General features: G+C 44.9%; 1 protein-coding gene across 7 annotated transcripts in view; it reads right to left on the bottom strand.

The window, feature by feature from the left end:
- Window positions 1-22,050, bottom strand: part of zbtb7c (zinc finger and BTB domain containing 7C) — a 156,450-nt gene that overhangs the window by 64,755 nt on the left and 69,645 nt on the right. For 2 of the 7 annotated variants that reach the window (XM_033033807.1, XM_033033799.1), the window contains exon 2: window positions 14,785-14,905. The exons of 1 other annotated variant lie outside the window; for it this stretch is intronic. In XM_033033807.1, coding sequence (XP_032889698.1) covers window positions 14,785-14,867 — 83 coding nt within the window. In that variant the 5' untranslated portion in view covers window positions 14,868-14,905. Of the gene's footprint in view, window positions 1-6,767; window positions 6,891-14,784; window positions 14,906-22,050 lie in introns of those variants that run through there. 4 more of the 7 variants (XM_033033827.1, XM_033033818.1, XM_033033842.1 and 1 more) reach the window with 3 other exon arrangements.

The following is a 22,050-nucleotide window of genomic DNA, read 5'->3' as shown; positions in this document are numbered from 1 at the left end:
ACGTCTCTACGGCCCGGACAAGTCGTTCGGATGCAGACTGGCACCGGCTATTCCCGTCTCGCGACCGTGGTTGGTGTGGCTGATTTACCTCGTTCTTACCTGGTGGACTATGAAGGGACTGTCTATCGTCGAAGCCGTCAACACCTGTTGGCTGTGAACGAGCCGAAGCCTCCACCTGCGGGTCCTTATGCTCCACCTCTGCGGTTCCAGCCTGCCACTGCCGGCTTTCCTGCTGATCCCTGCATGCCCCAGACCCCTCACTTGTTGCGTTCTCCTCCACCGTTGCCGCCAGGTTCTGGCCGGTTTGCCTCCCCTCCTGCACGTTCGCCCTCCCCTCCTGTCTCTCCTGCTCCGGCTGCGTCTCCTCCTGCTTTAACCCTCTCGCCTGCTTCTGCTGCACCTTCTCTTCTTTCCGATGGGGGGGGGAAGGCGCTGTACGCACGTGTTCGGGTCGCATTGTTAAGCCGCCTGTTCGCTATGGCGACTTTGTTTAGATTCGCATATTTTATGTAATCACACTGCCATGGCTCCATTTCAATTTTGATTTCTAAGGGGAAGGATAATAATAATAATAATGGATGGGATTTATATAGCGCCTTTCTAATACTCAAGGCGCTTTACATCGCATTATTCATTCACTCCTCAGTCACACTCGGTGGTGGTAAGCTACTTCTGTAGCCACAGCTGCCCTGGGGCAGACTGACGGAAGCGTGGCTGCCAATCTGCGCCTACGGCCCCTCCGACCACCACCAATCACTCACACACATTCACACACATTCACACACATTCACACATGTAGATATAGATTCACAGGATGTAGATGGTTCATGCATGCAACCAATAATATAGCTACCTCAGTACCACTAACCATGCCTTAGTTATCAAGTATAATAACACTCTCTCTCCCTATCTCTCGCTCTCTCCAGCACGGTGACAGACTGCATACAGTTAGTGCTGGATCATGTTTAATCTGTGTGTTTATTAAAGCGTTAAAGTAAAGTTACAAGTGTGTCAGATTCACTTCTTTACAGGTATGGAATCCAGGTTAGTAATTCGTTCAGTTACAGATTTTTAAAAATCTTTCCCACTCTTAAGAAAATAAGGACTGAAGAAACAGCGCAGAAGACCAATCAGCTCCTTGTTTCTATTCTGCCATTCAATAAGATCATGGCGACTGTGGAGGCCAAAATAGGCCTGACTATGGGTGGACATGGGGATGGGGACTGGACTTTGTGCCTTCACTCATGATGGAAACCATTGTGGGGGGATGTTTTTTTATGTTTAAATGTCTTTATTATTGTTATGTTTGTATTTTTTTTGTGCTGCAATGGCAATGGCCATTTCACTACACCAATTGGTGTATGTGACGAATAAAGAACCTTTGAACCTTTGAACATTAGACCTACTGTACATGCCAAATTTGAACCAAGTTATTTTTCAGCCAGCATTTCCATTGTGGTAATAGGTATATGCTTGGATGCACTTTAAGTTTAGTTTAGTTTATGGTCACTTGTACCAAGGTACAGATAAGGCTGCAACCTTTGGCAAATCAGCTGAGAACCTTCGGGCTGTATCTGAGAGTACAACTCCCCATCACTCCTCCGCTGTCAGGTTTAGTTTTATTCACTCATGGGATTTGGGCGTTGCTGGCAACTCAAGCTTCTATTGCATTCAGATTCACAAATGTGAGAATTTTTAAAATAAATTATTTGCATGAACAGTGAATGCAATATAAACAACCCAAAAAATATATATTGCGACAGGCATACATCATTCAGATGAACTAATGCTGATTAATTTGTATGAATACTGATATTATTTTGGAATTTGAACATTTAACAACTGTTAACATATTTTTACTTAGACTATACAACAATTTTTGTTTTATTTCAATTTTTATTTCATTTTTACAGGCCCCAATTCTATTCAGTACTTTCTCTATGACTCTATTTCAAACAACAGTTCCCATCCTGTGGATAAATGGCTGAGTTTATAGTTGCCTGTCTGTCTACCATGGTTCAATCTACCACATTATAGACTAACAAAAGATTATACAGGGTGGCAGTCCACCAGCACATCTAGCACAAAAAGAGGATTGGATGATACCAGATTATATCTACAGCATATATATTCCCAGCACATACGTTTATTTTCTCTCTTACACAGTTCTGATGAAAGATCTTTGACTTTAGACGTTAGAGATACAGTACAGAAACAGGCATTTCGGCCCACCAAGTCCGCACCGACCAGCGATCACCCCGTATTCTAACACTATCCTACACACTTGGAATAATTTACAATGTTACCGAAGCCAATTAACCTACAAGACCGTGCACCTTTAGAGTGTGGGGGTAAACTGGAGCAATCGGAGAAAACCCACGCAGTCAGAGGGCGAACGTACAAATTGTCGACAGACACCTCCCGCAGTCAGGATCGAACCTGGGTTTCTGGCGATGTAAGGCAGCAGCTCCACTGCTGCACCAGTATGGTGCCCGTAAATGTCAAACCTGAAACGTGAATCAGTTTCTCTTCCCACAGACGTGGCATGACCTGTTGAGTATTTACAGCATTTTCTATTTAGGTTTCCAGCATTTGCAGTTCTTTTTGATTTTCACATTTATAATACTGTCTTTGCAGATAAGCAATTTTATTTATTCGCATAATCAGCAGTGACAAGCAGCTTGCATTCACCCTTACATATACAGTAAATACTGTTTCTTGGAGATGGCTTAAAAATTTATTCAAATAACACCCCTCTCATCAAACAAATTCTTGCCAATGAACTGAAGTGGCAGCTTCAAATAAATTGTAAAGCCAATTTCAGGAAACTGCTCTGAAAAGTATAAATGCAACAGGTGAGAAATTGGATTGCATAATCTGTTTTTAGGTGCTAATTATGCAGAATGCAATTTTATTTGGAGAGGTTAGTACAAAGAAGCATTACTAACAGGTGAAATTTCACCAACGACAAAACTAAATGGTCTCTGCTCTGCACAATCCATATTAAGGTGCCTGAACCTGTCCTATCATCATGCATGCACTTTGTGTGATTGCAGGGACACATAAATAAGTGAACTGAATCAGCAGGTGCAGGTCAAATGGGACATGTTGTAAAAAATGAGAACCGTGCACTTTTCTGGGAAAAATCAAAATGCACAATGTTTTTGAGAGAGAGGGAGGAGGGAAGAGAGGATGAGAGAGAGGGGGAGAGGGACAGTGTGGGGTGCCTTTTTCCCCTGTTGCAGGTTTGAATCTGACTGAGCCACTGGGGCAAACCTGAGACCGCCAGCACCAACTACGTGATCTAGCCTGAGCTGCCCGGGAAGCTGCCTGGACACCTCCACTAGGGCTAAGACTGAGTGGCCAGTGCAAGCCTGAGACCACCAGTTCCTCTGCCTGCCAACAAACAATGAGGGACAGCCCCCATACAATGTGAGCTGGGCCTCCTCCATGGCCAGAGTGAGCACCACCGGAAATTGGAGGAGCAGCACCTCATATTCCGCTTGGGCAGTCTGCACCCTAGCGGCATAACATTGACTTCTCCAATTTCCGGTAGCCCTTGCTGTCTCCTCCCCTTCTCAGCACTCCCTCAGCTTCGGGCTACTCCTCTTCCTTTCTCTTTTCTTCTCCCCCCCCCCCCCCCACAACCTACATCAGTCTGAAGAAGGGTTTTGGCCCGAAACGTTGCCTATTTCCTTCGCTCCATAGATGCTGCTGCACCCGCTGAGTTTCTGCAGCACTTTTGTCTACCTATTGAGTATAGAAGTTGGGAGGTCATGTTGCAGTTGTGTAAGACATTGGTGAGGCCGCATTTAGAGTGTGTTCAGTTCTAGGCATCATGTTATAGGAAAGATGTTGTCAAGCTGGAAAGGGCACAGAGAAGGTTTATGAGGATGTGGCCAGGACTAGAGGGTGTGAGCTATAGGGAGAGGTTGAGTAGGCTGGGATGAGGGGTGATCGTATTGAGGTGTATAAAATCATGAGAAGAATAGGTTGGGTAGATGCACAGAGTCTCTTGCCCAGAGTAGGTGAATCAAGGATCAGAGGGCATAGATTTAAGGTGAAGGCGAAAAGATTAATAAGAATCTGAGGGGTAACTTTTTCACACAAAGGGTGGTGGATGTATGGAACAAGCTGCCAGAGGCAGGAACTATCCCAACATTTAAGAAAGTTAGACAGGTACATGAATAGGACAGGCTTGGCGGGATATGGACCAAAGGCGGGCAAGAGGGACTAGTGCAGCTGGGACATGTTGGCCGGTGTGGGACCGCAGGGCCTGTTGGCCAGTGTGGGACCGCAGGGCCTGTTGGACCGAAGGGCCTGTTTCAACACTGTATCACTCCATGACCCTGTGACTCTTTGACACACCTAGAGGCAAAGACTGAACCACTAGGATAAGCCAGAGATCGCCAGCACTGCATCCTCAAGCCTAAAGCTGAGCCACCAGCTTAAGCCTGAGACTGCCATTACTCCTTCATGAGGCAAGGATGAACTGCAGGGAGAAGCCTGAGATCACCACGCCTCCTCCTTCAACACCACGGCTGATCTGCTGGGACAAGCCTGAGATCATCAGCTTCACCTCACATGCACCCTGACAACAATGGACAGCATCTCCATGCAGTCCTGGACTTTCTAGCCCTTGTATATAAAACATCACTTGAGTTCACTCTACTGCGAGTGTCGATGTGCTCACTGGTGTCCCGGCATCATCCCTAATACCACACCTTCCTCCTGTTCCTTACTGCCATAGCCGAAATGGAGGAAGCAAAGAGCGCTGAATGAGCGTTTCTTTATAATAACTTGCTGCACCCCGGGGGACTAAACTTGTGGGAAACGTGTCCAGCTGCAGGTCCTGACTGATAGCTGGAGCTGCATCTAGACCCTGTGATGCTGAGATTGGTGATTTTGTTCAAAGTGCATGCCGCAAGAAAGATAGAGAGTGTAGTCAGGGAGTGCAAGATTATGATATGGACATCCCCCTCAGTAACAAGCATATTGTTTGGATACTGTTGGCCCTTCACAGAGAAGTGTAGCAGCAGCAGCCAGGTCGGTGGCACAATGACTGGCTCTGATGCACAGCATGGGAAGGTAGGGACAAAGAGCCCTGTTGTGACAGGAGTCTCAATAGTAAGGGGGGAAACTGGATATTTGGAGGACACGAACAAAACTTTAAAATGGTACGAAGCTTCTGGGTCCCAAGGTGAAGGATATCTCCGAACAGTTGCAAAACATCTTTAAAGCGGTGGGTGAACAGCCAGAAGTCATTATCCATATTGATATCAATGACAGGTAGAAAGAGGGATAAGGTTCTGCAGAATCTATATATTAAAGCATAAAAGCATGTACCACCAGATTGAGGAACAACGTCTTTCCCTCAGTTACAGTATCAGACTATTGAATGGTATTCTCGCCAACCTCCATATCCAACACATAATTCTTTACTTTAGCTTAGTTTAGAGATACAGCGTGGAAACAGGCTCTTCGGCCCACCGGGTCTGCGCCCACCAGCGATCCCCGCATATTAACACTATCCTACACCCACTAGGGACAATTTTTACATTTACCAAGCCAATTAACCTCCAAAACTGTTCGTCTTTGGAGTGTGGGAGGAAACCGAAGATCTTGGAGAAAACCCACGCAGGTCACGGGGAGAATGTGCAAACTCCATACAGACAGCACCCGTAGTCGGGATCGAACCCCGGTCTCCAGCGCTGCATTCGCTGTAAGGCAGCAACTCTACCGTTGCGCCACTGTGCCGTCCGACATTCTCTGACATTTCCACCACCTTCAATGTGATCCCACCACCAGTCACATCTTCCCATCCCTACTCCTTACCACTTTCTGCAGAGACTGCTCCCTCAGTGTTCCTGGTTCACTCATTCTTTCCAACCCAAACCACGCCCTCCCCGGGTACCATTCACTGCAATCGCAGGTGACGTTACATCTGTCCCTCTACCTCCTCCCTCACATCCATCTAGGGACCCCAGCAGCCTTTGTTCAGCAGCAGAGACCAGTGTTCATCTGCATCTCCTCTAACCTCATCTATTGCATTTGGTACTCCTGACGTGGCCTTCTTTGCATCGGCAAGTCCAAACGTAACGAGGCAACCATTTCACCGAACACTTGAACTTGGTCCACCAAGGCCTGCTGGATCTCCTAGTTGCTAATCATTTTATCTCCTCTTCTTATTCCCATGCCTGCTTGCCTCTGTCCTGGGCCTCCTCCACTGCCAGTGTGAGGCCACATGCAAACGGGAGAAACTATAACTCACATTCAGCTTGAGCAGCTTAAAAACAATGGTATGAACATTGAATTCTCCAAGTTTAGGTAACTAACCAACAACAACCCATTCCCTACCCCTGTCCCCTTCCTCCTATATCCCTTCTTCTGGATTTACATTTCATGCCTCTTCTCTCCTTACCTCCAAACTTTCCTTTACATCTCAACTTTTTCCAACCATCTGCCAATTAAAAAAACCCTGACCTGTATCCACCGTCCACTGAGCATGCTCTTTCCTCCTCCCACCTCTCTTCCAGCTTTCTTCCCCCTACTACAATCAGCCTGGAAAGGGTCTCGTCCCAAAATGTCATCTATTCACGTTATCCAGAGTTGCTACCTGACCTGCTGAGTTACTCCAGCACTTGGCATCTTTGTTTTCCTCTAATAAGTTTTCTAGGTCAGAAAGGATCAAGACGCAGATTTCACATTACACACTTAATTTGAAGGTGCACTAGTGTAAAATTACTGAATCTGAAATGGTGGCTTACCTTAATCACTGACAATTTTAATTTCCATCAAAGGTTATCAAAAGTAAAGTTGAGAGAGATCGGAAAGAAGCTTCCAATTTGTTATCACCAGTTCCTTCACCATCGATATTATCCCCACTGCCCCTAAACATGAGAATGTAACATTTGGAATATGAACAAGATGACTGGATTCACAACCCTGCAAGTATCACTGACTGAAGGAAGAATTCTAGTAAAACCCCTGTCTCACGGTGCGAGTCGACCCACGAGTGGTAATCACGTACAATTAACGTAGCGGGAACGTCGGAACTCATGGACGCAACTTAGCGACTCGTGGCGCTAACGGCAGGTACTCGGGAAACTTGTTAACTCTTGAAAATTTTTAAACATGTTTAAAGATTTCCTCGAGTCAAATTTACTCTTGAAGTTAAAATTTGAAACATTTAAACTCGTTGTAAGAAAGTAGTGGCCCGTGAGTTTACCGTAGTGACTCTTGAGTCTACCGTGGGTTTGGCCTGAGTGCCAGAAGTGAAATGTTGAAGATTAGTCATCCCCGGAGAACTTGGATAGGTGACGTTTCGGGCCCATCGAGTTGCTCCAAAACTTTGTGTTTCGCTGCCACAGAAGGTAGTTGAGGCCAGTTCATTGGCTATATTTAAGAGGGAGTTAGATGTGGCCCTTGTGGCTAAAGGTATCAGGGGGTATGGAGAGAAGGCAAGTACAGGGTACTGATTGGGGATGATCAGCCATGATCATATTGAATGGCAGTGCAGGCTCGAAGAGCCGAATGGCCTACTCCTGCACCTGTTTTCTATGTTTCTAACATGCCAGCATCTGTGGTCCCCCATGTCTCCATTTGACAGCTGGAAGAACTCAGCGGGTCATGGAGTCTGAGGAAGGACCCTGACCCGAAACCTCGCCTGCCCGTTTCCTTCCACCAATTTCATGTAGTCACTTTCTCGCCGGTGAGCTACAACGAGTGCAACTGCCACCGCTCCACCTTGGACCTCAGCAGGAACAATATCTTCTGCATCAGCCCGGCGCAGTTCGAGAACCTCTCGTTCATCAAGTGTCTCAACCTGTCTGGCAATGCCCTCAGCCAAACCCTGAATGGTTCCAAGTTCCTTTCCCTCACTCACCTGCGCTACCTGGGCCTCTCAAACAACCGCATCGACCTCCTCTACGAATCCGCCTTTCAGGAGCTGCAGGAACTTCAAGTGCTGGACCTCAGCAACAACAACCACTATTTCCAGATAGAAGGGTTGACGCACACATTAAACTTCATCCACACCCTCACCAATCTCTCCAAGCTGATCATGAGCAAGAACGACATCTACACCTCAGCCGACTCACAGCTGAGGAGCAATTCGCTGAGCGTGCTGGAGTTCCGGGACAACCAGTTGAATTACATGTGGAGCGACGGCAATTACATGAACATTGAGTTCTTTGAGAACCTCTCCAACCTGAGCCGCCTCGACCTCTCGGGCAAGAGCGGAACTCGCTATCAAGACATGGAGGGGATGGGGGACACAATTTTTTGGCGGCCACGCGCGCATGCGCACACACACACGCGCGAGGCTTCGGAGGCTCAATCCAGCGCTAAAAACGGAGATTTTAAAATCGGGATCATAAAAACTTGGGGGGGATGTCCCCCACCTCTCAAAACATGGGGGGGACTTGTCCCCTCTGGCCCCCCCGGGTTTTCCGCCCCTGCTCTCGGGCAACAGACTCGCGTTCATGCCGCACAACGTGTTTGACCACCTGCCCCCGCTACTCAAGGAGCTTGTGCTGAGTGGTAACCAGCTGTGGAGTTTCAACTGGGGCAGGCTTTACATGCTAGGCTGGTTGGAGCTGCTGGACCTCGATAGCAACCTGTTGACCACGGTGCCTCGCATGCTGTCCAACTGCACCCAGATCCTTGCGCGTCTTCAACCTCACCCGCAACCAGATCTCCAAGCAGACCAAGGTCTTCCTGCGGGACGTGACCTCCCTGCAGTACCTGGATCTCAGCTACAACAACCTGAAGACCATCCAGGCCTCCAGTTTCCCGGACAGCGTCATCAAACACCTTTGGGAGCTGCGGCTAAGCAGCAACCACTTTCTCTGCACCTGCGACGCCAGGTGGTTTGTGTGGTGGATCAATCAGACCATGGTCTACCTCCCTCGCCTGGTCACCGATGTCACCTGCATCTCCCCCAAAGCCCACCGCGGCCACGGCGTGGTCATGGTGGACCTGCACTCCTGCGAGTTGGACTACCTGGGCATTGGCCTCTACACTTTCTCCGCCTTGATCACCGTCTTGCTCTTGATGACCTTGGAAAAAATACGAGGTAAGTTGCCTGTGGCTGGAGTTTGCAAACAATTGAATGGGTTGTCACAATTCGTTCATTTATGTTGGGAACGCATATGAGCAGAATCTGAGAATCGAGCGGCGTCTCAGAGAAGCATGCAGCTAGATAAGAGACATGGACAAGCTGATCATCTGGACAGTTCGGTCCATGGTCATGGGAAGCTTTTTATAGTTAAAAATCTGCATGGCATCATTTTTATCCAAGTGATGATTTTTCCACACGTCGGTAGTCATTGTTCTTCTTGGTTTCTTGGTCCTCCAAAATATTCCAAATGGAATTTAAACTGGAGGTGGTGGAGGGAGGACTTAAGTCAGAAAGGGTTATTATGAAGAAAGAGCTACTTTCAATTTAGTTGCATCTGGTTGGGTAACTATAGTAGGGTGGAGATTGTTCAATGCTGTTGGCTCAAGAGTAACTCGGGAGAGGAACTTGGTAACTCGGGAGAGGAACTTGGTACATCGCAGAAATGAGAAGTAAACGGCAAACTTATACATATACGTGGGAACTCGTTTAAACACGTGAACATAAACTTGGAATCTCGTAGACAACCACGGGTTTGATTTCTTCTTTCACTCGGGATCTCTCGTGCGTGGACTCGCACCATGAGACAGGGCCATAAGAATAAATACCATACCATACCATGTCATTTTCAAATTATACTCAATTTAACCCTTTTTTTTTTTAAAGGTTGCAAAATATCTGGAGGATCTTCAAAGGGGAAATGGTCGTGTGTTTTATTTTAAAATATACCAATACACTGTCTGCTGACTGATGACCACACGATCTTTATCATAATAATGAAAAATATTCAATTAATGTATTTTAGAAAAATAAATTTTGAAAAGTGTCAACAAAAATATTTTGCTACTTCTGGGACAATTTTTTTTCTTGTGAAGGTAGAGAATCTGTTTTCAAAATGCTGCCAAGAAAGTAAAAGGCAATAGGTTATATAATAAGCCATAAGGTTGTCAGTCAGCAAAATGGAAAGCCATTAGATTGTGTTGGCATTAAACAGCAGAAAGGGTGGAAACTGTGCATAATCTGGCCACAATCCTCTTTGCAGAAGAGGAGGCTCCAAAGGGTTGGAAGACTGCAAATCGTTACACCCTTTAAAAAATATACAGGAATAAACTCGGCAACCACAGGCTGAATTTATCACCGTCCATTTTTTAAACCTGGGTGGCAGTGGCAAAATTCTGAAAGACAACAATCAAAGACAAACAGAAATAACAAGCAGAGCATAATTTATTAAAGGCAAATCACGTCACAGAGTCATGCAGCTTAAGAACAGGCCCTTCATCCATCGCAACCATGCCGACCAAGATGCTCCATCTAAGCTCGTCCAAATTACCCACGTTTGGTCCGTATGCTTCTAAACCTTTCCTATCATGTATCTGTACAAATGTCTTTTTAATGCTGTTATTGTTCCTACCTCACAACTTCCTCTGGCAGCTTGTTCCATATACACACTCCACCAAAAAATTGCCCCTCAGGTTCCTATTAAATCTTTCCTCTCTCACCCGAAAACTGTGCCCTCTTCATTCCCTACTCTGGGAAAAATACTGTGCATTCGCCATATCTATTTAATCCATGAGTTTATACACCTCTGTAAGATCATCCCTCGCCCACCTGTACTGCAAGCAAGTGCAAGCCTGCTCAACCCCTCCTTATAGTCAGGCCCTTGAATACTGTCAACAACCTCATAAATCTTCTCTACACTCTTTCCTGCTTAAAGGCATCTTTCCTATAACAGATTCAGTTAAAAATATACATTTTCAAAAAAGATATTGCTACTTTTGGGGCAGAAGATTTTCTTGTGAAGCTAGTGAGCATGATGATCAATCTTCAAAATGCTGCCATGAAAGAAACAGGAAATAGGTGATATTAGAAAGCATGAAGATAAGTACGGTGGATTTAATTAAACGTTTGTCAGTCTTAAAAATAGAAAATTCACCAGATTACAAGGGGCCTAAACAGTGGAAAGGGTGGAAAGAGTGAATAATCTGGCCACAACCGCCACATAAGAAGAGGTGCCAAAGGGCTAGAAGACCGCAAGTCGTCACACCCTGCTTTCAAAAACACACAGGGATAAACTCAGCAACCGCAGGCTGAATTTATCCCTGTATATTTATATTTACAAAACTGAACACAATACTCCAAGTGCAGTGTCACCACATCTTGCACAACCATAACAAAATGTCCCAACTTCACTACTGATTTTCCTGACTGATGAGGTTCAATGTGCCAAAAGCTTTCTTCACCACCCTGTCAACCTGCAAGTTCACAAGAAGGTGCAGGAGCCTGAAAACTGTAATGTCCAGGTTTCTGGTACAGCTGCTAAAGGAATCAAGCGATATGGGGGAAAAAGCAGGAACAGGATACTGATTTTAGATGATCAGCCATGATCATATTGAATGGCGGCGCTGGCTTGAAGGGCCGAATGGCCTACTCCTGCACCTATTTTTCTATGTTCTATATACAAAACCATGCTGACTATCCCTAATCAGCCCTTGTCAATCTAAATCCATTGTGTGTGCTCAGTTTCCTCCCACATTCCAAAGACGTGCTGGTCCTCGCTCCCACACTCTTTGGGATTTTCTTTGCTCTGCTCCTGAAACATGCCTTCGGCACAGCAACAGAGGGATCTACCTGTGTACTAGATCAGATGGCACTGCAGGCTCTTCAACCTCACCCGCTTCAGAGCCAAGACAAAAGTACGTGAAGCTCTCATCAGAGACACGTTGTTTGCCGATGACGCAACAGTTGTGTCCCACACCCAGCAGGAACTACAGTCACTGATGGACCGCTTCTATCGAGCATGCAAGAACTTCGGTCTGACCATCAGCCTGAAGAAGACGAACGGCCTGGGGCAGGATACAGAGGCGCCGCCTGTCATCACCATCGATGACTACGAACTCGATGCCGTCCATCAATTCACGTACCTCGGCTCCACCATCACCGACAACCTCCCCTTGGACAGAGATTGATAAGAGGATCGGGAAGGCAGCTACAACTCTCGCTCGCCTCACAACTCGAGTGTGGACCAACCCAAAGCTGACAGTGAAGACAAAGATAGCAATCTACAACGCCTGTGTCATCAGCACGCTACTGTATGGCAGTGAGACATGGACTACATATGCCTGACAGGAGAGAAGACTCAACACCTTCCACCTTAGAAGCATCTGCCGTACCCTGGGAATATCCTGGCTAAACAGTGTCCAGCGCCGAGATCCTATCTCGCGCTGGCCTTCCCAGTATGTACACTCTACTAGGGCAGCGCAGACTGCGGTGGCTGGGCCATGTCCACCGCATGGAGGATGGCCGTATTCCAAAAGACATCCTCTATGGAGAGCTGACATCTGGGAGGAGAACCATCAGCTGCCCCCAGCTGCGTTACAAGGATGTCTGCAAGAGAGATATGAAGGCGCTCAATATCGACGTGGAGTCCTGGGAGTGCCTTGCAGCTGACCGCACAAGGTGGACAATAGACAATAGACAATGGGTGCAGGAGTAGGCCATTCGGCCCTTCGAGCCAGCACCGCCATTTAATGAAGAGGCACCCTAAACCAACATCTCAAAACGGGGGATGAGAAACTGATGAACGCAGCGGCAGACAAGCGGGCACGCAGAAAGGAGCGCAGCAACTTCAACAGACCAATGACCACAAACAAATGTGACCTTTGCGATAGAGACTGTCACTCCCGCATTGGTCTCTTCAGCCACAAGCGACGCTGCTCTAGCCGAGGTTTGGAGCAAGCAGCCAACAACTAGCATGCATCACCCATGGTCCGTCATGACCGAGGGAGGCCTACAATATCTTTGGTATAAACCAACTTTTGCAGTTCCATTTTATTACATTAAGAATGCTAATCTACATTGTGAAGAAAACAGCCATAGACAATGACAAGGATTAAATGGCATTTTCAGACTTCCCAAAGCAACGTGACAAACTGCCTTGTCATGTATCATTTTCATTCACCACTCACTACAATGTATATTTAACTTTCAACTTTGGATTGATTGTATATAACATACCAACATATATATACGTGCCACCTCCCAAAGTGCAAAACCTCTCACTTGCCTGGAATAAACTATCACTATTGTCATTTTTTTTGCTCAATTCTTTAGATCAGGTTTAGTTTAGAGGCCGAAGGTACACAAAATTGCTGGGGAAACTCAGCAGGTGCAGCAGCATCTATGGAGTTTAGTTTAGAGGCCATTTGGTTTAGGAGACAGGCCCTTCAGCCCTCCGAGTCCACGCCGACCAGTGATCACCCGTACACTACTTCCATCCTACACTAAAGGGACAATTTGCAATTTACAGAAGACGATTAACCTACAAACTTGCACATCTTTGGAATGTGGGAGGAAACCGGAGCACCCAGAGAAAACCCAAGCCGTCACAAGTGGAACGTACAAACTCAGGGCAGACAACACCCATAGTCAGGATCGAACCTGGGTCTCTGGCGTTGTAAGCCAGCAACTCTACCGCTGCAGGTCCCGCTGTATATTTTGACAGCCTTCAGCAATGTCCAAACTCCAGCAATCTTGATGTTGTCTGCAAACTTAATAACAAACCCATCTAAATTCATGTCCAAGTGTTATATGTATATAGTCACAGACCTCCAACCAGAATAATGCCCTTCTACAACCTTATGTCTTCTATGAGTGAGATAGTTCTGAATCCATAAGACCAAGTCACTGTGAATCCTGTGCATCTCGCTTATCAATTGAAAATTAAATTATGTGTTCATCAGACACTCAGAAACCATAAGTACCACCAAAAAACTGAAAAAAAACATCCAAATCTGCCAGCATGATATTTACCAACTAAGCCAGTTTTCAGACTTGCAGGAAATTTGTTCCATGTAGCACTGGCAAGGTGATACTTTCTCTTAATAAACCTGATAGTTTTTTTTTAACCGATGGAAAACCCACGTTTGTATTTAAATAAAAATTCAGTTTTAATTGTGTCAGGCATAAGCAACAACTAAAGCACGGAAGTTTCATTGACATCTTTCCCCAATACTGAAAATACATAGTTAACATTTTAGTGCAAGATTTGTGGAGCAAAAATCTAACCCCAGGAGGAACTCAGCCTGTCGAGCAGTATCTATAGCGGGAAACTAAATATTTTGTCCCTCTATTTCTCTCCTTAGATGGTACTTAACCTGCTAAATTCTTCTTGCAGTTCATTTTTTATTTTTTGCTAAAAGTTGCACCATCTGTGGTCTTTTGGGACTCCAAGATTTGAGGAGGGTTGAGAGTCATGCCCATGTCCCACTGAGGCAACCTGAACGGAAACCTCTGGAGACTTTGCGCCCCACCCAAGGTTTCCGTGCGGTTCCCGGAGGTTCCCGGAGGTTTTTGTCAGTCTCTCTACCTGCTTCCACTACCTGCAACCTCCGGCAACCACCTGCAACCTCCGGGAACCGCACGGAAACCTTGGGTGGGGCGCAAAGTCTCCAGAGGTTTCCGTTCAGGTATCCTAAGTGGGACAGGGGCATAAGACAAATATGAGACTTAAAACATTACCATAGACGAAAGAGATCTGTACAATTGCAAATATGTGATGATATTGCTTGAAATGCGTCTCAACTTATCCGCACTCGCCAGTGGTGCCAAATGGATTATGTTTCATCCATTTCATCAAGTGGTGAATTCAAGTTATATTAACTTCCTACCTTTGTAGCCAGAGTCTGCTCTGGAGCTTTGGATACCAGCTTGTGATGAGGGGTGTATCACTATTCGCATTGGAAGTTGACATTCCAAAAGGTGCGACCTAAATGATGTGAGGTGAACATGCTGTTAAAAAAAAAAAAGATTTGTGCATCATTAGCCTTTTGTCTAGCAAAATTCAGTAAATATTTTATTCCGGTACATTCACAAAAGCACTTTGTGTCTTTTTTTGTAAACCAGCACCTGCAGTTCATTGATTCTACATGATAAATGTTTCCATTGCATGGTGCAAAAGAGCATTTTGTGATCAAAGATAGTTATGTCCAATGCGGCAGGTAAGGAACTATACCTGACATCAATATCTATCTGTTAATCAAGAGAAAATAATATCAGTCTAAATTTCTATTGCAGTTCACCTTCAATTGAGTGTTCAAAAAATACACAGCTAGGAAGATTATGAGAATTAAGTGGACAGGTTTGGATTTTCCTGTATTTCCCACAGTTGAACATTTTGCTGACACTTGCACCCAGCATATAAACCTATTACCAGTTAAACCTACTATCAGTCTGAAGAAGGGTTTCGGCCCGAAACGTTACCTATCTCCTTCGCTCCATAGATGCTGCTGCACCCGCTGAATTTCTCCAGCATTTTTGTGTACTACCAGTTTAGTTTAGTTTATTGTCACTTGTACCGAGGTACAGTGAAAAATGCTTTTGTTGCATGCTAACCAGTCAGCGGAAACAGAATACATGATTACAATCGAGCCATCCAGTGTATAGATAACCATTTACAGTGTATAGATGTGTAAACAGTGTATAGGCGTACCATTTATTCTTTGAATGCCAGTTCCTTTATCTTTCTCCAAATCACTCCCGAATATTGCGGCTGAAATCACTTTCTCCAAACCGCTCCTGAATAATGATTGTGCTGGATTTTGTCCTTGACCTGTAATCACTGCTTGCAGGCTCCCACGCCTACCTGCAACAGATGCTGATGACTTCTCTCAGTGGCCTTCTTTAACCTAGTTCCCAGTGGCATGGGCAACACCCCAACATGTCTGTAGTTATTAGCCAGCAAAGCTGAAGGTGGGGCTTTGCTAGCTGATTTTGACATGCAGAAGCATTTGAAAGTCATTCAAATAAATTAAGTGAATCTAATTAAAACTTTTTAAGCAATGAAAGAAAAAATATTTTAACCAAGAAGTGCATATGAACATTTAAAAAATATTTTATGTTAAGCCAAAACAAAATGATCTTTTGTAAACTTCTGGCAGTTTTGCCCTACAATTCCCATTGAAATCATAGGATGCAAAATTTTGCACAAAGCCTGCCTTCAGAATCCATCAGCAAGTCATACTTGCATTTTCCGCAGTTCTTGCTGGAAAGTCTAAGTCTGTATTTTTAACAACTAAACAAATCGGAGTCACTAGTAAAAGTCAGCGCAATCTGTCCCAAAATAGTTCATAAATGAAGGATGCATAAAAACAGAATGGTCACGAGCAAAAAAGCACCAATATAGCAGGATTCAGATAGGAGGGGGCAACTAAAGTTGCAGCAACTTCTATATTTTCTTTGTAACTTTGTTAATGCACAAATAATTTCCTTAGTTCAGCTTTTATAAATTCTGTTACTGAAGGTCAGAATTATCCTTCTCCTCGTGTCTGTTATCTTCTTTGCCCTTACTATGAAGGCCAGCATGCCATATGCCTTTCTTACAACCATGTCTACCTATGTGGCCACTTTCAACTTGAACCCTAAGGTCCTACTCTTTCCATGTTCACCAGAGATGCTGCTTGACCTTTTCAGCTGTTCAGACTTTGTGTCCTTTTGTGTATTAACCAGCATCTGCATTTCCTTGATTCTACATTTTTTCCTTGGTGTCCTGCAATTTACTAAATATATTTTCCATCCCTAACTGATTACCCAGAATGCATCATATCACACTTATTTATATTACTAAAAGTCTGATCTTGACCACTTCCTGATCTGTATATTCATTTTAGAAAAAACACTGCCACTTACAGTACTGCTGTGATTTCTGGCCATCTTACTCAGAGTCCCCCTCTGCTGCACAGGACAAGAGGAGTTTTCCCATCGATGAAAAATAAAAGAGTTATTAGTGTTTAAAAAATGTTGAGATTCTCTCTCCTGAAGGCCACACCCCTTCCGGAGGGACTATAAAATCCGGAAGTGTTGAGTGCCTCAGTCAGTCTCTGCAAGATGGGGAGCGAGAGGATCACATCTCTCAGTCTGAGCTGTGAATAATGCTGAACACATGTCTACTAAACTGAGTGGTTTTACTGACTTGTCAGTGCCGTTAATGTGGTTTGAGCTGTGTTGCCTTTGGTTTGGAAATGCTAAAGTTGTGTTGCCTTTGGTTTGGAAATGCTAAAGTTGTGTTGCCTTTGGTTTGGAAATGCTAAAGCTGTGTTGCCTTTGGTTTGGAAATGCAAAAGCTGTGTTGCCTTTGATTTGGAAATGCAAAAGCTGTGTTGCCTTTGATTTGGAAATGCAAAAGTTGTGTTGCCCAATTAATGGTGCCTTGCCCAATTAATGTTGCCTTGCCCAATTAATGTTGCCTTGCCCAATTAAAGTTGCCTTGCCTAATTAAAGTTGCCTTGCCTAATTAAAGTTGCCTTGCCTTCTATATAATTAAAAGCCTAATCTTGACCACTTCCTGTTTGCGCTTTATATTGATTTTAGAAAAAACGCTATGACGTATGGCTGTGATTTTTGGCCATCTTACTCTCAGAGTCCCCCTCCTCTCATCAGGTGCCAAGGATTTTTCCCATCGATGAAAAGTAAAAGAGTTATTAGTGTTTAAAAAATGTTGAGATTCGCTCTCCTGTCAATCAGGCCATGAAAGCCAAGCCCCTTCTGGTGGAGGCGAGGGACTATAAAACCCAGAAGTGTGGGCGTGGCTCAGTCTCTGCAAGATGGAGGAGGGAGAAGTCCAGACTCGCTGTCTTTCGCTGGGGCCTAACATCGTGGAGCTGGTGTGGCGGCCTCCAACCGTATTCGACCTGAGGGCTCCAGTCGCAGAGCCTGCGGACTCCATTACCATGGTGGAGCTGGCTGACTCGGAGGCTGTGGTGGCGCGGCGGCTGCGACCCGACTGCGGAGCTTCGGAGACTTCGGCCTCAGGCCCTGTGGACGGTAAAATCGGGAGCTTGCAGGTCCCTTGTGGGAGACTGATTTTCGGGAGCTCCCGTAACGGCAATTTCGCCCACCTCGAATTGCGGGGTTTGAACCGGCCCGGAGCAGAGCCTTACATCGCCCGGTGCGGCTTAATCGGCCGGGGGACTTACCATCGCCCGCCGGGGGCTTTAACATCAAGAACCTCGATTGCCTCGAAGGGGGAGAAGAACAAAGAACAGGGAAGAGATAAGATTTTTGCCTTCCATCACAGTGCGGAGGTGTTTGGGGATTCACTGTGATGGATGTTTGTGTGAAACTGTGCTAATTGTGTGTTATGTTTATTTTGCTGTTATGACTGCAGGGAACGAAATTTTGTTCATACCTCTGTTTGTTCGAATGACAATAAAGGCATTCTATTCTATTGTGTGCAGAGAGATAAAGATATATATCAAATGGGAGAACAGCAGATCATTTTTTGTTTCTTCATCAATATCGTGGATAATTAATCTCCAGACAGAAATTGGAGATGTTTCACTATTGTAAGCTTGGTAGCTATAAAAGCATGGCAAAATGTATGTACCATTGTGCCTTTAGTATAAGAAATTTTCCAATGCCTTCACAGGAGTGTATTACAGGAAATAAACTGATTATAAATCCAAAGAAGGAAGCTCGAAGACTGAAAACACAGCTGCTCATGTTTGGATGAGAGGAATGCACAATACTGCAGAATTCTCCAAGAGCTGTGATCTGGAGCAGGTTACAAAGAACCACAAGAAATCTGAACAGAAGGATAAAGGTTTTATGACTTTGGCATTATTAAACCCAGAGCACAGATAGAGTCATATAGTGATACCGTATAGGAAACATCTTACTGCCCTGCACTCATCAACCATCTTAATCACCTTCTAATAAGGCCCTACTTGCCCACACTGGCCAACATGTCCCTGCTACACTAATCCCACCTGCCTGTGTTTTTGTCCATATCCCTCCATACCTGCTCTATCCATGTACCTATCTAACTGTTTCTTAAACATTGGGATAGCCCCAGCCTCAGCTACCTCCTCTAGCAGCTTGTTCCATACACCCTCCACCCTTTGTGTGGAAAAAGTTACCCCTCAGATTCCTATTAAATCTTTTCCCCCTCACCTTAAACCTATGTCCTCCAGTCCTCGATTCACCTACTCTGGGCAAGAGACTCTGTGCATCTACCTGATCTATACCTCCCATGAGATAATGTGTCATATGATGGGTGAATGAGTCTTGGTGATAGTTATGAGAACACAAGGAAACAGAAGCAGATAGGCCACCCCTGCAGATGCTGGAAAAACTGCAGATGCTGGAAGTCTTTTTGTATCAGACCGGGCCAAATCTGCAGAATAACAAGGTGGTGTGAAATTGTGAGGTCGTTTGTGGGGATTATGCGGGGATTTAGTTTCCTTTGAAATCCCCACATGGACCTAAAATTCTCAATTCCCCTCTGAATGGTCTTTATCAATGTTATGCTCTATTTATTGTACATCAGTTTGACTTAATTGTATTTATGTATAGTCTTATCTAATCTGATTGAATAGCATTCAAAGCAAAGCTTTTCACTGTACCTCGGAACACATGGCAATAATAAAGCTGAACCAAAGAGATGGGATTACTAAGAATCAGCATGAATCAGCAGTCTGAAGAAGGGTTCCAACCTGCAGTGTCACCTATTCCTTTTCTCCAGAGATGCTGCCTGACTCACTGAGTTACTCCAGCATTTTATGTCCATCTTCAGTACAAACCAGCATCTGCATGGATGTTGCATTTCTTCAAAAAGATATTACACCCACGGGCTCCCCTTCATCCATTTGTCACATCCTCAAAAAATTCCAGAAGATTAGTCAAGCATGATTTCCCTTTCATAAATCCATGTTGACTTGGACTAATCCTTTTACTGCTATCCAAATGCCCCATTATTACCTCTTTAATAATTGACTCCAGCATCTTTCCCACCACAGAAGTCAGGCTAACTGGTCTGTAATTCCCCGTTTTCTCTCTTGCTCCTTTTTGAAAAGTGGGATAACATTAGCTATCCTCCAATCCACAGGAACTGATCCTGTATCTATTGAACATTGGAAAATGATCACCAATGGGTCCACTATTTCTAGAGCCACCTCCCTGAGGACCCTGGGATGCTGTCCAACAGGCCCAGGGGATTTATCATCCTTCAGTCCCATTAGCCTACCCAATACTATTTCTCACCTAATGAAAATTTATTTCAGTTCCTCGACCCCCTTAAATCCTCTGTCCTCCAGTACTTCTGGGAGATTGTTTGTTTCTTCCTTAGTGAAGACAGATCCGAAGTACCTGTTCAACTCTTCTGCCATTTCCTTGTTCCCCATATTAATTTCACCCGTATCTGCCTTCAAGGGACCCACATTTGACTTTGCTATTCTTTTTCCCTTAACATATCTAAAGCAACTTTTACTGTCCTTCTTTATATTCCTGGCCAGCTTCCCCTCGTACTTCATCTTTTCAGCCCATTTAGAAAGAACTGCAGATGCTGGAAAATCGAAGGTAGACAAAAATGCTGGAGAAACTCAGTGGGAGAGGCAGCATCTATGGAGCGAAGGAAATAAGTAACGTTTCGGGTCGAGACCCTTCAGACTGATGTGAGGGTGGGGGTGGGGGGGGGGGGGGGGCGGGAAGAAGAAAGGAAGAGGCGGAGACAGTGGGCGGAGGGAGAGCTAAGAAGGGGAGGAGAACGCAGGGACTACCTGAAATTAGTGGTCAATGTTCATACTGCTGGGGTGCAAACTACCCAAGCGAAATATGAGGTGCTGCTCCTTCAATTTACTGAATTATCTTGTAACATTGTCTCAACTGTTCTGTCCCCTCCTAACATGACCTGAAATGCTAGATTTTTTCTACAGCTCTGTATTTCACAGCTTTTAAGTTCCTTTGTGTGTTTCTCTCTTTCTCTTTCTAACATCATTCAACCAGATGATGTTGCCTGCAACTCATTCCCATCTCAACCCATTTGATTCATATGAAGGAATCAGAGAAAACAAAAAAGGACACAACCCAATCAGTGATCCATTCTCTACCTATTCATCCCTTCTCCATCTTCTCTGCAGCTTATAACTGAGATGTTCATGCAAGGAACTGCAGATTCTGGTATCAAAAAAAGACACTAAGTGCTGGAGTAACTAGCGGGTCTAGAGATGCTTAAAACAAACTTTTTTCCCCTTATTAACAAAGAACTTACAATAAGAGAAAACACGTTTCTTTGATCTGAAGCAGAGAGTACTGGTGGATGGATCCTCTGCAATAACATTTGCCTTTTGCAAAACTGTTTTGAATTTCAATTAAGTTGCCTCGCAGAAGAAAAAAACAAACTGCTGGAGGAACATAGTGGGTCAAGCAGCATCTGTGGAGGCAAAGGGAAGGTAGACTCCATGTCTACAAAGCCCTCAATGGGCTTGCCCCCACCTACATAAAAAGTCTTCTCACCCACCACTCCACCTCCAGGCCCCTCAGATCGGCCGACTTGGGGTTGCTGAATATCCCGCGGTCTAGGCATAAGCTCAGGGGCGACCGCGCCTTTGCGGTTGCAGCCCCTAGACTGTGGAACAGCATCCCCCTTCCCATCAGAACTGCCCCCTCCATCGACTCTTTTAAGTCAAGACTAAAGACTTGTCTATATTCCCAAGCCTTTCCTGACGTCCTCTGAGCGAGGGCTACATGTATATATGTATGTAGTTTGTTTTGTTGTGCTATTCTTATAACAAATGTAAAGCACTTTGGCCAACGAGAGTTGTTTTTTAAATGTGCTATATAAATAAATGTGACTTGACTTGACTTGACATTTCAAATCAGGACCCTGGATCACACATAAGAATGCAGAGGGAAGATATAAAGTGATGAGTAGGAGGGGTAGAGAGGGCTGATATTTGATGGTGCCAGGATAGCAATCTCTCCTGCAATGTCAACAGGAAGGAGGAGCTGGTTATTGACATCAGGAAGCCTGGTGGAGTACATGGTTGAGAGTTCAAGCTCCTTGGTGTTAATATTACCAATTAAAGCAACATCCAAGAAAGACTCAACTTCCTGAGGAGATTGAGAAAATTCAGCATGTCTCCATTGATTCTTACAAACAT

The sequence above is a fragment of the Amblyraja radiata genome, chromosome 1 (assembly GCF_010909765.2).
Source record: "Amblyraja radiata isolate CabotCenter1 chromosome 1, sAmbRad1.1.pri, whole genome shotgun sequence".
Taxonomy (NCBI): Eukaryota; Metazoa; Chordata; class Chondrichthyes; order Rajiformes; family Rajidae; genus Amblyraja; species Amblyraja radiata.
This window is presented reverse-complemented; position numbering and strand designations above follow the sequence as displayed.